This window comes from Diadema antillarum, unplaced genomic scaffold (assembly GCF_040938485.1).
Source record: "Diadema antillarum isolate AM-2024a unplaced genomic scaffold, OU_Dant_1.0 seq00000611_RagTag, whole genome shotgun sequence".
Lineage (NCBI taxonomy): Eukaryota > Metazoa > Echinodermata > Echinoidea > Diadematoida > Diadematidae > Diadema > Diadema antillarum.
Window position 1 is genome coordinate 84,151 of NW_027271536.1, and position 14,389 is coordinate 98,539.

Genomic DNA, 14,389 nt, shown 5'->3' on the forward strand with positions numbered 1-14,389 from the left:
AACACATATTATTCAGGAATAACCCTTCTCTATCATAAATACATACGAGCTGCCTTTTTGCTTCAATTTTCATTTCCAAGAGATAGCATGAATACTATGAATAATTCTTTCACAAAACTGGCTTGATTGTGATTTGCTCACTTACTTATGGCATGCACTTCTTTCTACATGGTGCAATATTGGCCATGCGTGTGAACGAGCACTGAGATAAAAATTTACAAAATTTAAACATACAGGAAATTCTGTATGGTCAAAGGAATATCTATTTGTTATCATTTAAAACAGAGCCATGTATAACAAGATGAATGTTGAAGACCTGGTCTACGAGTGATAATCTTGAGTGCCTCTGATGTGCATACACATAACATGATGCCTTCACTGCCATGGCCTTACAAACTTGTTCCTGTGGTTTTCCATAAACTACGATTGGGTAATACAAATTTTCATATTCTGTGTTCTGTGACTTGTGATTTATATTTCACTTTCACTGAACTGCGAGTGTCAGTCAGCAAATGATGACAGGACTAACGGAATGATTTGACACATTTGTATGTCAACAAGCCCAAATGATAACTTGTTTTGTATAGCAGTTCTAAGCACTTTTAGTTTGTGAAAACTATGATGCGACTGTTTTTATTTTATAAAGAGAGTGACATCAGAAAAATTTTATTTTTATTGTGGATAAAACTTTGACTTGACAGAAGTAAAGCTCCCAAATCTTTGACCCCTCAAAAAAAAAAGAGAGAAATAATTACAGTAAAACAACAGAAGTGAAAATAGAATAAGATGCATACCAACATCGACTGGACAACCAGAAGTCAAAGTTTTGAAAAGTAGTGTAATTTGCTGGAGGACTTGCCGAACAAATGCATTTTGTACTTGTCAAATTATTGTTTAGCGATAATGGGAAGAAAAAATTTTACTCTTTGCTGTCCATTTTTATGTACTGCCATGTGAAATGATGATGCACAAAGACCAGAATCTACTGGAGGAAGTGGCCCAATAGTGTCAAAGAAGGTTAAATAATTACCACCAAGAGATGGCAGCAAACCACATTCTATCACATGGACATGTTGTCTTGTGGGACAGCCCAACACGAGAGGGCGCTACTCCAAACTAACTTCACCTCAATTATTGACCTCTCGGTTTTCCTTTCCACAATTTGCATCGTCACAACCACATGTGTTTGTTTACAGTTACAGTTGTGGGTTTGTTCACTTCTTCCCTTTTTGCTCTCATATATAATGCTTGTCAGCACTTGCTTGGTTTTTTTTATCTCCTTTGCACTCATTGTAATTCAAGTCACATGGGAATGAGCAAATGTTAAACTGACCCATTTTTTTTTTCCTATTTCCTACGGCTACTTTCACTTGAGATAACATCAATTGTGATGGTAAATTCTGTGAAGAGACGGACAGATATGTTAATGAATCATGAGTTGGATGCAGGCAGTGCTGATATTCAGTTTTGGCATGAGCAAGGCCAGGAAATAACATCTGGAAGAGAGACACTTCTCCTGCATAATGGTGTGTATGCCGGTGTATACACATACATCATAGTACGTTAGTCTTCCTATTCTATTGTACAAGCACTGGAGGGAGTTCACACTCACAAATTAACCCATTCCATACCTTATCAAGTTGTTTTACTAATCTGAGAGCAACGTTTCAATCACACTTCTCCAAATTTACGTTGCACTTCTCGATATATGTGTCTGCCCAGTCAGAGGCTCAGAGACGTGTTTCCAAACTTGCTCAATATGAGAAGATGCACTTTTGTAACTTGAACTGTTTGACCACTGAAACACAAACAACGAGGTGGAGTCCAGTTGACTTTCTATTCACATCTGCCACGGTACATGCATATTATCAACATTTACTTTTGCACCTCAGCATCCTCTGAAGTTGAGTCAATGTGCATTGACACGACTTTTGTATGGAAGGAATGTCATTTGCAGCTGCCTTTTAGTGAGAATACTCACGACAATGTCTGGGTTAACCATTAACTCTTCACACATTTAGATATTCATAATATATATGCGTTCCACAAACATGATTTGTGAATAAGTTCCTTTGCAAATCTGAAACCCGCTCCCTATCTGTCCATCTCCATCTCCGCCTACAAAAACTTCCACAGCTGAGCGGAGCTGACGAGATGCCCGACGACAGGTAGGCTTCTAGGAGGCTGTCCTGGTATTCTCTCTCCCTCTCTCGCTCTATCTCTCATCTGTTTCCAGCATTGAATTGAATGATCATTAGGCCATCTGATTGTTTGACCTGTGCTGAATGAACATCTATTCATGGAGGGTGACTAGTCTAACTTTCAGACTTGCAAACCAGAGTAGAAGTACTTCAGTATTCTCTTCTTCCTCTTTCTCCTCCTCCTCCTCCTCCTCTTCTTCTTCTTCTTCTCTCATCATGGTCCTCAAAGTTTTGAAAAATTCCCATTATACCACAAAAGACCTCAATAAAACAGAACTAAAGAATACATGCTAATTTTCTATTTATGAAGCAACTAGATCTGTGTAATTATCAGGTTTTCTATATCATCAACTGTTACATGTTCGGGGGGGGGGGGGGGGGGGGGGATCAAACCATTGTTCTGCTTCAAAGCTTGAAGCCTCCTTCCTGTACAGTGTTGCTACACTTTTAACATTATTTACTAATATTCTAGGTTTAAAAGTAGAGCCTGGCCAGTATGTGGTCCTAGTGTATAGAGAAAACCAAACTTGAGTCCTCGGTAAACCAAATATTCTACCAAAAATGTTCAGGCTGCCTGATCAGGAAACTAGCATTTGGTTTACAGACCCCTCTTAAAAACAACAACAACAACAACAACAATAACAAAAATAAGGAGGAAAATTGTCTATATGCCATACAAACCAGAAATTTTTTAACTGCAAATCTGTAGTCAAGCATGTTCAGAGTTTTCCAAATACTTCTACTGCATCAACACTAAGTGCCAGCAGTGTTTTTTTCAACTTTGTCCACAGAGCCCATTTAAACCACCACACCTGCCTTCTTATTAGTTTTGTCAGGAACCAATTAAATGAACACTGATGAGTAAAAGTACATGTAATGGATATTCCATTAAAGATAAAACACACACACACACACACACACACACGCATGCATGCATAACCGATGACACAGTTTAACAATGCCAGACCAAAGAAAAGTTTGAACGACCCTTATGGGGGTGTCAGGAACCGTCTTTGATTTGAATGAATTGATAGTGACACAGGGGGGCGTGTCCCTATCCAATGCAATCACTGTTGGGAGCAATGGCATTTGTACGTAACTGGAAATGCACTGCCCGACCACTCCCCTTGCAGTGAAACCAAATCTAATAGCGTCCGAGTTTTAAAGTCGACAGAAACGTATTAAATGTTTGCACTTGATTACACAAGCAAAAAAAAAATACATATTTATATCACATATATTTCAACAACAAGTATGTGCATCGTGGAACAGAGTAACATGTTTGTTTGATGACTTTAGTGGGGAAAATGCAGATGTCACATCTAATGATCAAATAACAGATGATGCAAAGAGGAATTTATTTTCATATCATGAATGCATCATTTGATAGGAACACATGAACCTACTGCTCATATCAAAACACATTTAGAAAAGATTTCTATTTCTACTACAAATAACAAAATCATACAATTCTTTTGCAAATGGTGAATTTCTCACTGCATGTGATCAGACATAGTATTGCAGACATGTTACCATATGCTTTAAAAAAAAGATATCAGAATCACTGTCGACATGTCCATTCAAAATTTCCTTTTTAAGATTTCATTTTTCCTTCCACCTTTATTACAAAACATCATCAGGTGAGAACAAAAAGGGTGATAATCGGGTCTTTCATGTACTACATGGACAACATCCTTCTGATACTACACACATATATGCTGACATTCTCATTCCTGGCATACAACTAGCATATATAACAACCACCACCAAAGTGAACACCGGAACAATTATTAGCATCTAGGTGAGCCTATTTTCGGCACAATCTCCATCTGCGGCTGATGCCTGAACTTTTCACCGCTTAATTCTGACGTTGACACGTTGTTAGCATGCACACTCCACATGGAGCCAACATCTAGCCTTCACTCCAGGCCAAATTACAATTATCGCCCACAATAGACTGCCATTCCACTTTCCTATATATATTTGTTATCCTACAAAATACACTTAAACTTCATCAAATCCCTCCCCCTTCCCAAGAGAAACAATACAGAAAAAATTAGAAAAGTATTTGCTACCCAGTCTTCATTCTCCAAGCTGTCTACATATTTTTCTTTCTTTTCATCTTGAAAACTGGAAGTAGAACATTACAAAATTTACATCTTCTAAAGGGCTTGGAGGTCGATACTACAGGCATGGGTTTCATGCAGTGTCAGAACAGAGTCTATCATAATATTTCACACTCAAATGTCAACAGACTCTGTCCAGCAAGCTCACACCAGAGCAATGGCACGGACTCCCTGCCTACGAAATGAATGGCATAAAGGTCAAGTGATGCACTCTCCCCACTAGGCTTCCACACAGGCTCTATGTTGCTAGCATCCATATAAGGTAGGCACACACTTTTACAGGTTATCCCACCACCCCCACCCACACACACAGCCCATATAATGAAATGATATTGAAAGATCGTGTAAAAATGAACATCAGAGCTCAAAATGGCAGACACCTTTGCAATGATATGAATATCCTTTTATATTAATTGTTTCCTAATAATGATGGTCATGACTGACAATCATGAAGTAGCAGCAGTGGTACATGTAGTACAAAAGAATAATGATGATGATGATGATGATGATGATGATGATGATGATAATAATAATAATGACAATAACAATAATAATAATAATAATAATAATAATAATAATAACAACAACAACAATAATGGTAATGGTAATAATGACATTGATGATAATGATAATAATAATAATAATAACAATAATAATAATAATAATAATAATAATAATAATAATAATAATAATAATAATAACAATAATAATGAAGGTAATAGTTTAATCAACAACGGTAGGGATGATAATAAACAGTTTATGGTGATCTTGGTATTCTCTTCGAAAGTCCAACAATGACAGGTACTCATTTACATGTCTCGGTCAAAGGAACACTGCCCTGCATGACACTGCCACCCCCCCCCCCCCCCCTCCCCATTTGATGCCATTTGTGTGGGAATCCTGATCTGGTCATAGGCCTACATATGTATGTATGCACACAGGGGACAAAATCGTGCCATTTCAGAATTTTAGGATGCGAACGTCTCCTGTCTCACAAGATATAATATGACAAAGATATATAATCCTGGAGCACCCATCATGTTTCATGATCGAAGGACACTCAAGTGATCGTAACGTCCTTCACATTTTTGTCCTGTTGCCCATCACTAGGATTTCCACTTCCATCAAGCCAAGAAAACATCTCATTGGGCGCGCGGTCCACAAGGGACCCACTGCCGCACTAAACGTTCTATCATAGCCTTCATTACTACTGTATCTATTTTTATCTATCCTAACTATTTTTGGGGTCTAATTACCCACTGACTTGACTGGAGACTAATAGAAGCTGACACAAAAGGGCCAACTGATGTCCACTGTTGTTCTTTTAACTGCTTTTGGTTGCCTTTGATTGTCGCTAAATGAGGCAGGAAGAAGTGTGGCAGGTTTGTGGAGGCATCTAGCCTTATTTCAAGGCTACAGTTCAATCGCCTACCCAACACTGGGAGGAAATGCAGACACTTTAAAAAAAGCATGGCTTGCAAGGCTCTTAAATGACATACTGATCATAAGCCATCTCCTTCAACTGCTAATTACCTACCTTACATGGTGAAACTAGAGGATGTTACCCTTATATTTGAGAAAATTGAATTGCTGATCATTATTACAACCCTGCATACCTGAGATATACAATAACATGTCAACTACATGCATGTTTGAACTCCACCACCCCTCTTGCATGCAGTGGCCCAGTCACTATCAACTGTGCCAGTCTCTATCACCAGGGGGAGGACCACTTAAATATCCATCCTTATGAAATATGTGGAATGCACGTAATATAGTCCGGATACAAATTGGTGTAGTCTATTCCACCATACTGTTTCATTTCCTGGTATACTTTCAGCAGTTTGTAAATTTTCAACTGTATGACCTTTTTTGTTTTGTTTTGTTTTGTTTTGTTTTGTTTTGTTTTGTTTTGTTTTGTTTTGTTTTGTTTTTTGCAGTGTTCCATTTCTTTATTTTTTTTTGGAGGGGGGGGGGGGGATAAACTAGTTTCTGTTTCTTTTCTGCTTTTCCCAAAATGAACTACATGGCAAAGTATTACTCTCGATACATGAATGCAATGTAGCTTTGCACACAGGATACACAATACTTTTATTATTAATCAGCTACACTGGTGCACTCATGCACAGTGTTTTGGTTAATAATCATGAATATTTAACTTCTTGAAAATTTGCTTCATGAATAAATTTTTAATCTTGCAAAAATTATGCCCCCATTATATACATAACATATGACTCATTTGGCTATCTAAAATATGAATTAGTTGCAGTAACAAAAATGAAAATGCTACGATATGCTGCACACTGTATGTTAGAATTGAAGTTTTCAGAGAAATGGGACCAATGCATGATATTCCTTAGATACAGTCACTGAATTCCAAATATTTTCTGGATGAAATTGTGTGCTATCAAATTCATTTTCCAAACTGACCGATGTATGTTGTGAATTATAAATATATCATTTGCAGTCTATGCGGGAATAAATAAAAGAAAATCAATACTTTAAGACCAAATATCATTGTATACTGCAGCTGTAGCCATCGCTCTCTCTCTCTCTCTTTCTCTCGCAGTTTAGATTCTTACGACTGCATACAGATTTGTTGCCGTTGCTAGAGAAACGTGTGCTTCTCTATGCACTGACTTGGGGGTGGGGTCAAACAGATATTTTGTGTGCAACCAGATTAGTGTATTTTAAGAGTGGTTTCCCTCGAATCGGAACAAGTTCTTTTAAATGACAGATGGATCAATTAGTCGTTAGATGAAAATCAGACCCTACAAAGAGCTTTTTCATTTGGCTGTGGTGGTCGGATTGCTCTTCTGTTTTTGTTTTGGTTTTTTTGGTTTTTTTTCATCCTGTGTACTGTATGTTGCAGCAACTGCCAACTGGCTGCCCATTTCCCAGGGGTTTGTTCTGCCAGCCCTATCACATGATAACATCGCAGATTGCATAATGGATTTTGCGCTTCTTCAGCACACATCACTAATAGGATGGGAGATTTTTTTCTTTCTCTTTTTTTTTTTTTAAACTCGTCTCGACTGGGCCAAGAGATTCGATCACATGACCAAATGAACTGGAAGCCACTTTGAGTTCCATCCGCAGGCGTACGACGGAAAGCCGAAGTTAGCATAAATTATGATGGGGTTTTTCTCTCGGTATAGTCGCCTACTTTCAGCCCAGTAATTACATTTGGATTAGCTTCTGGGTCGTGCGGCCATTAAATCTGCACACGATCATCGGGGGCAGAGGGGTTCCTTTTGAGGGGAAATGGAAGCATCGGTGGTGTAAAATGGCGCCTCACTTTGCTAGCATAAAGAGCATACAAAAGAAGCTATGAATGCAGAAATTAGGCCATCTTGTGTCAAGAATTCAGATTTCTTATTGTGAAAAAAAACACAAGGATGACACCAAAACTGAGCAACACAGGTCAACAACTCCCTGTTTATTGTAATAACGTGCCTCATTTCCTCCAAAACACATTACTGACACCATGGTCAATCACTGATAATCAACCATCATTTCCAAAGTATACTGAGACGTGAATGCATTGAATGAGATCGGATGTAACTATTGTCTATCTCTACATCTATGATTCTTTTTAAAATTCTGCCAATGAAGTATCATATGGCGTCCAGTTGCAACCAAAAAGACAAATTTGAAGCAGCAAATTAAAGGGAGTGTGGAATCTCTGATTATCCCTCATTGTGACATCTCTGATTAAACCTCATTGTTCTTTCTTTGCCAACTGGTGCAGATGTCTGGAAACTAATTGTCAATGGATTAGAGATTACCTAATCTCCTTAATCCCTATTGTGTTACCATGGCCTCCCATGGTAGACTGAGGCACATTGTTATGCCTGGGTGGGCTGGCTTTAAATAGTTACAATTTATATAGGTCAAGTCTGGATAAAGTACGTAGGCCCTATCTAAATGCTGATTTACCCCCCCCCCCCCCAAAAAAAAAAAACAAAACAAAACAAAACAAAACAAAACAAAACAAAACAAAACAAACAAAACACCATCATCAACAACAACAACAACAACAACAGTTATAGCAAAGAGACTGGGCACAAAGAGGGTTTGAACATTAAAAAAAAAACACATAAAATGCTACACTTTTCTGTATTGTGTGTGTGTGCGCCTAGCAGCAGCCTGCACCCCTCTCCTCAGCCTTGACTTTTTTCTTGTGACACTGTTTGATCTACTGGATTAATTTTACATCAGTCTGTTTGGGATATCTTCCTGATCCTACTGGCCAATTGTGGACTTATTTACTTGTTTACTCTTTATGGTCTATGAGCATAAAGATTTTCTGTTTTCAATTCAGAAATTAGAGACCAGTGGCCATATTTCTTGTACAGTGACAACATGGCCTATTGATATTTGCTCAACCATACTACTGAGTGACACACTTGGAAGTGAACAATGGTGTCTTGGAGGATTACACCCCTTGCTCTGATTCTTCTATGCTGCACTTTCAACTTCAATCAGGGCTGCTTGACTGAACCCATTCAAGTTAAAAAAGGGTATACAGAAGACTCTTGGAGGTCTTTTGTTGGAGGAAGAGTCTTGTATCATACCAATGGTACAAGCAGTTTTCGCATTGAACTAATAAAACATGGCGACATCCATCCAAATCCAGGCCCTCTACAGCGAAGCAATTCCACACTCAGTCATGAACACAATGACTCATCACCAGCTGTTTTGTCTTGGCAGTGTTCGTCTAAAGAACACATCAAATATGATAGGGAAGAATTATTGAACCTTAGACCCCTTTCCGCCACTTTAGTGGATGCAACGTTATGGTCTACACTAAAGTCACTCGGAATATCTTCTAAGCGCCCCACTCATAGAGGAGTTAAGGGAGGACGTCGAATTCAAAAACAAATCAGAAACAACCGGGCTCCGTCATCTCAAAGTGTACAACATGGAGAGAAACGGCATGAAGTACCTCATCTTTCTCAGTTTGCATTATGGAATGCGAGATCCATTAAGAACAAGTCCCATATGATTTCGGACTTGGTGATTTCCCGCAATATTGACATACTGGCTATAACAGAGACTTGGCTAACTGGTGACGCCCGTGATGACCGGTCTTTGGCAGATATAGGAGCAACCCTCCCTTCTTATCAATTTCTTCATTCCCCACGAACTGACAGACATGGTGGTGGTATTGGTGTCTGCCTGCATAGGAGCTTTAACGTACGGGAAGAAAAGTGTGAAACTCCAGAATCATTTGAATACATGAATCTTCTCCTCACTGGGAAAAAACTGCTGAAGCCACTTCGTCTGGTTGTTGTTTACCGTCCGCAGAGGAAAAGAGATGGAAGGATCACTGCTCCAATATTTTTTCAAGAGTTTTCCACCCTTCTTGAAGGATTGATGACTGAACCAAATTTTCTTGTCATAGCAGGTGATTTCAATTTTCATTTTGAAGATGAGAATGATCCCGAGGCATCTACGTTCTTGGACATAACTACCGGAGCAAATCTTAAACAGCTCATTGATTTTCCAACCCATGTGAAAGGGCACACACTGGACTTGGTCTTGACCCGAACTTCCGAAGACATAGTCTGTCAGACATCATGCACTAATTATCTACCATCTGACCATTCAGCCATCATTTGCTCTCTTTCAGTGGGCAAACCCGAACCTATAAAAACCAGAATTCGGTTTCGGAAATTGAAGGACATAGATATTGTTTCATTTCGTGAAGACATTCTGCAGTCCAAACTGTATACTTGTCCCCCAGATGATGTAGATGAACTTATCAATCAATATGAGTCGGTACTTGAGAACCTTTTTGATAAGCATGCTCCTGTGATTAATAGAACAATTACATCACGACCGCAGTCACCATGGTTCAACAGTGACTGTCGTGAGGCTAAAAAACACCTTAGAAAGTTGGAGAGACGCTGGCGTAGTACTGGGCTGGAAATCGATCATGAAATCTTTGTTCATGCAGCTGCAAAATATAATAAAACTCTACTTCAGGCCAGGAGGAAATACTATTCGTTGGAACTCGAGGACTGTGGTCCTCGGGAGTTTTTCCGTAAAGTTGATAGATTGTGTCAGGCCAAATCTACTAGAACTTTACCTAAGGATGATAATTCAAGTCCATCCTTAGCTGACCGTTTTTGCACATTCTTTGCAAATAAAACTGAGAAAATAGTAACCTCCCTTCAAGAAACCTCCTATCGAGAGATAGCTGATATCGCGTTTCAGATGACTGAACAAAGATTTGAGGAGTTCCATGCTGTCACGGACGATCAAGTTCTCAGGGTACTGTCTGCTTCAAAGTCAACAACCTGCGGGCTCGATCCTATTCCAAGTGATCTTCTGAAAAAGTGCTCCATGGAACTGATTCCATTTTTCACCAAGATTGTCAACATATCCCTGACTAATGGCTATTTTCCGGACACGTTAAAGTTTGCTCACATCACTCCTCTGTTGAAATCAGACAAGCTTGATCCAGAAGTCCTGAAAAATTACCGTCCCATTGCTCACTTGAAGTTCCTTGGGAAGCTGCTTGAACGGTTAATGGTCTCCCAAATGCAGGATTATTTGATGAGTAACAATTTGTTTGCTAGTGCTCAATCTGCATACAGACCTCACCATAGCTGTGAAACTGCTATTGTTAGAGTTGTAAATGATATTTTGTTAGCTCTTGATAGGGGACATGAGGCAATCTTACTCCTTCTTGACTACACAGGTGCATTTGATACCATTAGCCAACAAATGTTAGTATCGCGCCTAGAAGAAAGATATGGATTTACCGGAAATGCACTGAAGCTAATCGCATCTTATCTTGAAGGCAGAAGTCATTGTGTAGTTATTGGGGACTCAAAATCCCAGGTTTATTCATCTACCCATGGTGTCCCACAAGGGTCGGTAATTGGCCCTTTAGCATTTACATTGTACTCTGCTCCACTGCAGGACATCATTTCACATCACAATTTGAACTGTATGATGTATGCTGATGATATTCAAGTTTATGTATTTATTGAAGGTGGTAGGCAAAATGATGCCATTCAGAAGCTACAGGCTTGCATTTCAGATATTAAGCATTGGTCTATTCACAATTGTCTCAAACTTAATGCAGATAAAACTGAGGTTCTTCATTTTACCAGTAGATTTAGACAACGTAATCAACTTGAATCTGTTACACTGGATGAAGGAGTTGTTAATACAATTGCCGACTCTGCTAGAAATCTAGGTGTCAGACTCGACAAACATCTCATGCTGAATTCTTACATAAATGATATTTGTAAAGCTGCATCCTTCGCACTCCATAAAATTGGGACAATACGACAGTACTTAAACCGGAAATCAGTAGAGAGACTTGTTCACGCTCATGTGATGTCACGTATTGATTTTTGTAATAGTATTCTGTATGGTCTTCCTGACATGCAAATAAACAAGCTTCAGAGGATACAAAACTCTGCTGCGAGATTGGTGACACATGCTCAAAAGCATGACCACATCACTCCTATTTTACATGAATTGCACTGGCTACCAATAAAGGTCCGTGTGCAATACAAAATACTGTCGCTGACTTTCCTATGCTTACAGGGTCTGGGTCCCACATATCTCCAAGACCTCATCCAAAGGTATCATCCGACTAGAAATCTTCGCTCAAAATCCAAGTCTCTCTTAGTTTGTCCCCAGACTGTCACCAAATTTTATGGAGCACGAACATTTGCTGTAGCGTCAGCAGAATTATGGAATAGTCTGCCTGATAAAATCAAAGATGCTGAAACAATTGATTCATTTAGAAGAATGTTGAAAACACATTTATTTTTGCAATGATAAGGCTCATGGCCATCAGTGTTTCTCAGTGTCAGCTTAATCTTAATTTTCTATTGTTCATTTACCTGTCCCATTTTCACCTTACTTCCTTTACTTGTATTGTTTCATTCTTAAAGTGCATAGAGACTTCTCCCTGAATGTGATATGCGCTATACAAGCACAGTTTATTATTATTATTATTATTACACTGCAGGATGACTTTAGGATGCTGACTGTGTTGTGGCCACAATAACATTGCCCTTCAATAATAGCATATCAATTAGCATGCACCCAAATGATACCAGCTCAGTACATATCATCTACTGCAGGCATATCGCATTTGCAGGTGCATGAACAGAAATCATTCAAACTAGCACTGACTACCCTTGTATGCCACAGGAGGGTTTATGATACAATTTACTGGGTGAGTACTACCAATATCCTCCCATAACATCTCACATAAGAAAATGTAACATTTAGTTTCTTTGCAACTGTTATGATGAATAAAGGGCGCCCTCCAGTGTCAAAGATAGAAAGGAGATTCATGGCCTCTGACATGTTATAGTTTCGTCTCAGAAAACGACTGTGTGATTGGAGATAAATGATGAGAATGGTAACTCACAACACAACAGTGGCCCTTCCTTGATTTTTGTGCAATGTTGGAATATAGTGATATTGCCTTACCTGTTAATCAAATTGCCATCATTCGTGACCCATTAAAATATTTTTTTTTTATGCAGGCACTAATTTCTTATAATAGTTATATCTTCATCATGGCTACATTGGGCATACATGTCCTTGTATCAGCAATGCACGACCCCTTTTAATACCGACAGACACGGCTACATTATCGAATGGTAACGCTCCACGACTTCATGCGACATACGGCTCAGCAGCAATCTCGTAACAGTCCGTACATGCATTAGAGGTGAATAAAGAATTCATTGCATGTGATGATACTACCCGACCCTCGCCCCACAACCACCACCCCCAATTCCCCCATTTAACTGTCAATTAATGTGGCTTTCACATTATTACCCACACAGCTGATTCCATGAGAGTCCTCCTAAGCTAAATACCTAGGGAGCCAGTGCACTTTCTCTCTTGTCTCTCTTCCATACGCGTGTGTGTGTGTGTGTGTGTGTGTGTGTGTGTGTGCGTCAATAAACCACATACACATGTACTGTCACATTAAGTGGGCGTGGCAACATGGCACTATCGGGATCACGACACCCTGCAACAATTTGAAATAGACTTTCTCCCACCCCCTCCCCCACCCCCTTCAGACCGGGCAATACAAATCAGTTCTACACGCAGTTCACCTGCTGCAAGTTTCAGGTCTGAAATTGCTATGCGATGAACTCCAGACAAAACACTGCTGAAATCTGAGCTACGGTTAGTTACCCCTCCATACCCCCATCTCATTCTGTACGGAGTCATCTGATAGTTTAATGGTGGTTCAAAGAAAGACCCCCCCACCCATCCAACCTGAAGTACTCTTCCCCAGAAATGATGAATTCTCGGATGCTCTCGATGATGTTTTTATGCAGCTGGTCGTTGAAGTCGAGGACTCATGTTCTCATGTTTGACTGATTCTCATCGGGTTGCGCAATGTTTCCATATGGTAAGTTAGGAAGAAAAATTTGGCAATTTACGAAAAAGTTGATGGATGATAAGTAGCTGTCTTCCTGTTTGAATCATCAGGAGTGCAACAAGTAACTAAAGGATGAATTAATGTGACAGGGTTGTAGCATTTTATCCCCAAAACCATTATCGTTTTCAAACATAGTCTGTTCCTCTCCATCCAGCTCCAGTAGTCATTAATGGGTAGCATTCTCCATTGGTCCCATTTGGAGAGCACAGCTGTCATCTGCACAATTATGACAAGCAATGCTGCTTCACATTTAAAGTCATGATTTAAGGGCAGTGACAGCCACAAACTTTTGCAATTCCACAGATGATTCCAACACGCTTCAAGCAACATTAAAATCATTTTCTCCACTTGCAGTCATTGTACTCAACATACTTGCTCAAGTTGCAGGCATCATCACTCAGTCAATAACACACGTACACACTTTCACACAACCACAAATCAACAAGCACAGATGATGACAACTCCTATGGAGATTTGATGATGCTGGGTGTGGTCCGTTGCCATGGAGATGAGGGAGGATTTCAGACATACCTTGTGGCAGGATGATCTCCGGGGTTCTGAGATAGGGCTCCAGAAGTTTGGCCTTCTTCTTTTCGAAGCCTTTTCTTGTGATGTCTCCTGCA

The 14,389-nt window shown here is 39.5% G+C and overlaps 1 protein-coding gene across 1 annotated transcript in view; it reads right to left on the reverse strand.

Annotated features, from left to right (window-relative positions):
* LOC139735942 (disco-interacting protein 2 homolog C-like) overlaps positions 1–14,389 on the reverse strand; it is a 166,561-nt gene that overhangs the window by 83,899 nt on the left and 68,273 nt on the right. The window contains exon 2 of the mRNA XM_071646695.1: positions 14,298–14,384. Within this exon, the coding sequence (XP_071502796.1) occupies positions 14,298–14,384 (87 nt within the window). The remainder of the gene's footprint in view (positions 1–14,297; positions 14,385–14,389) is intronic.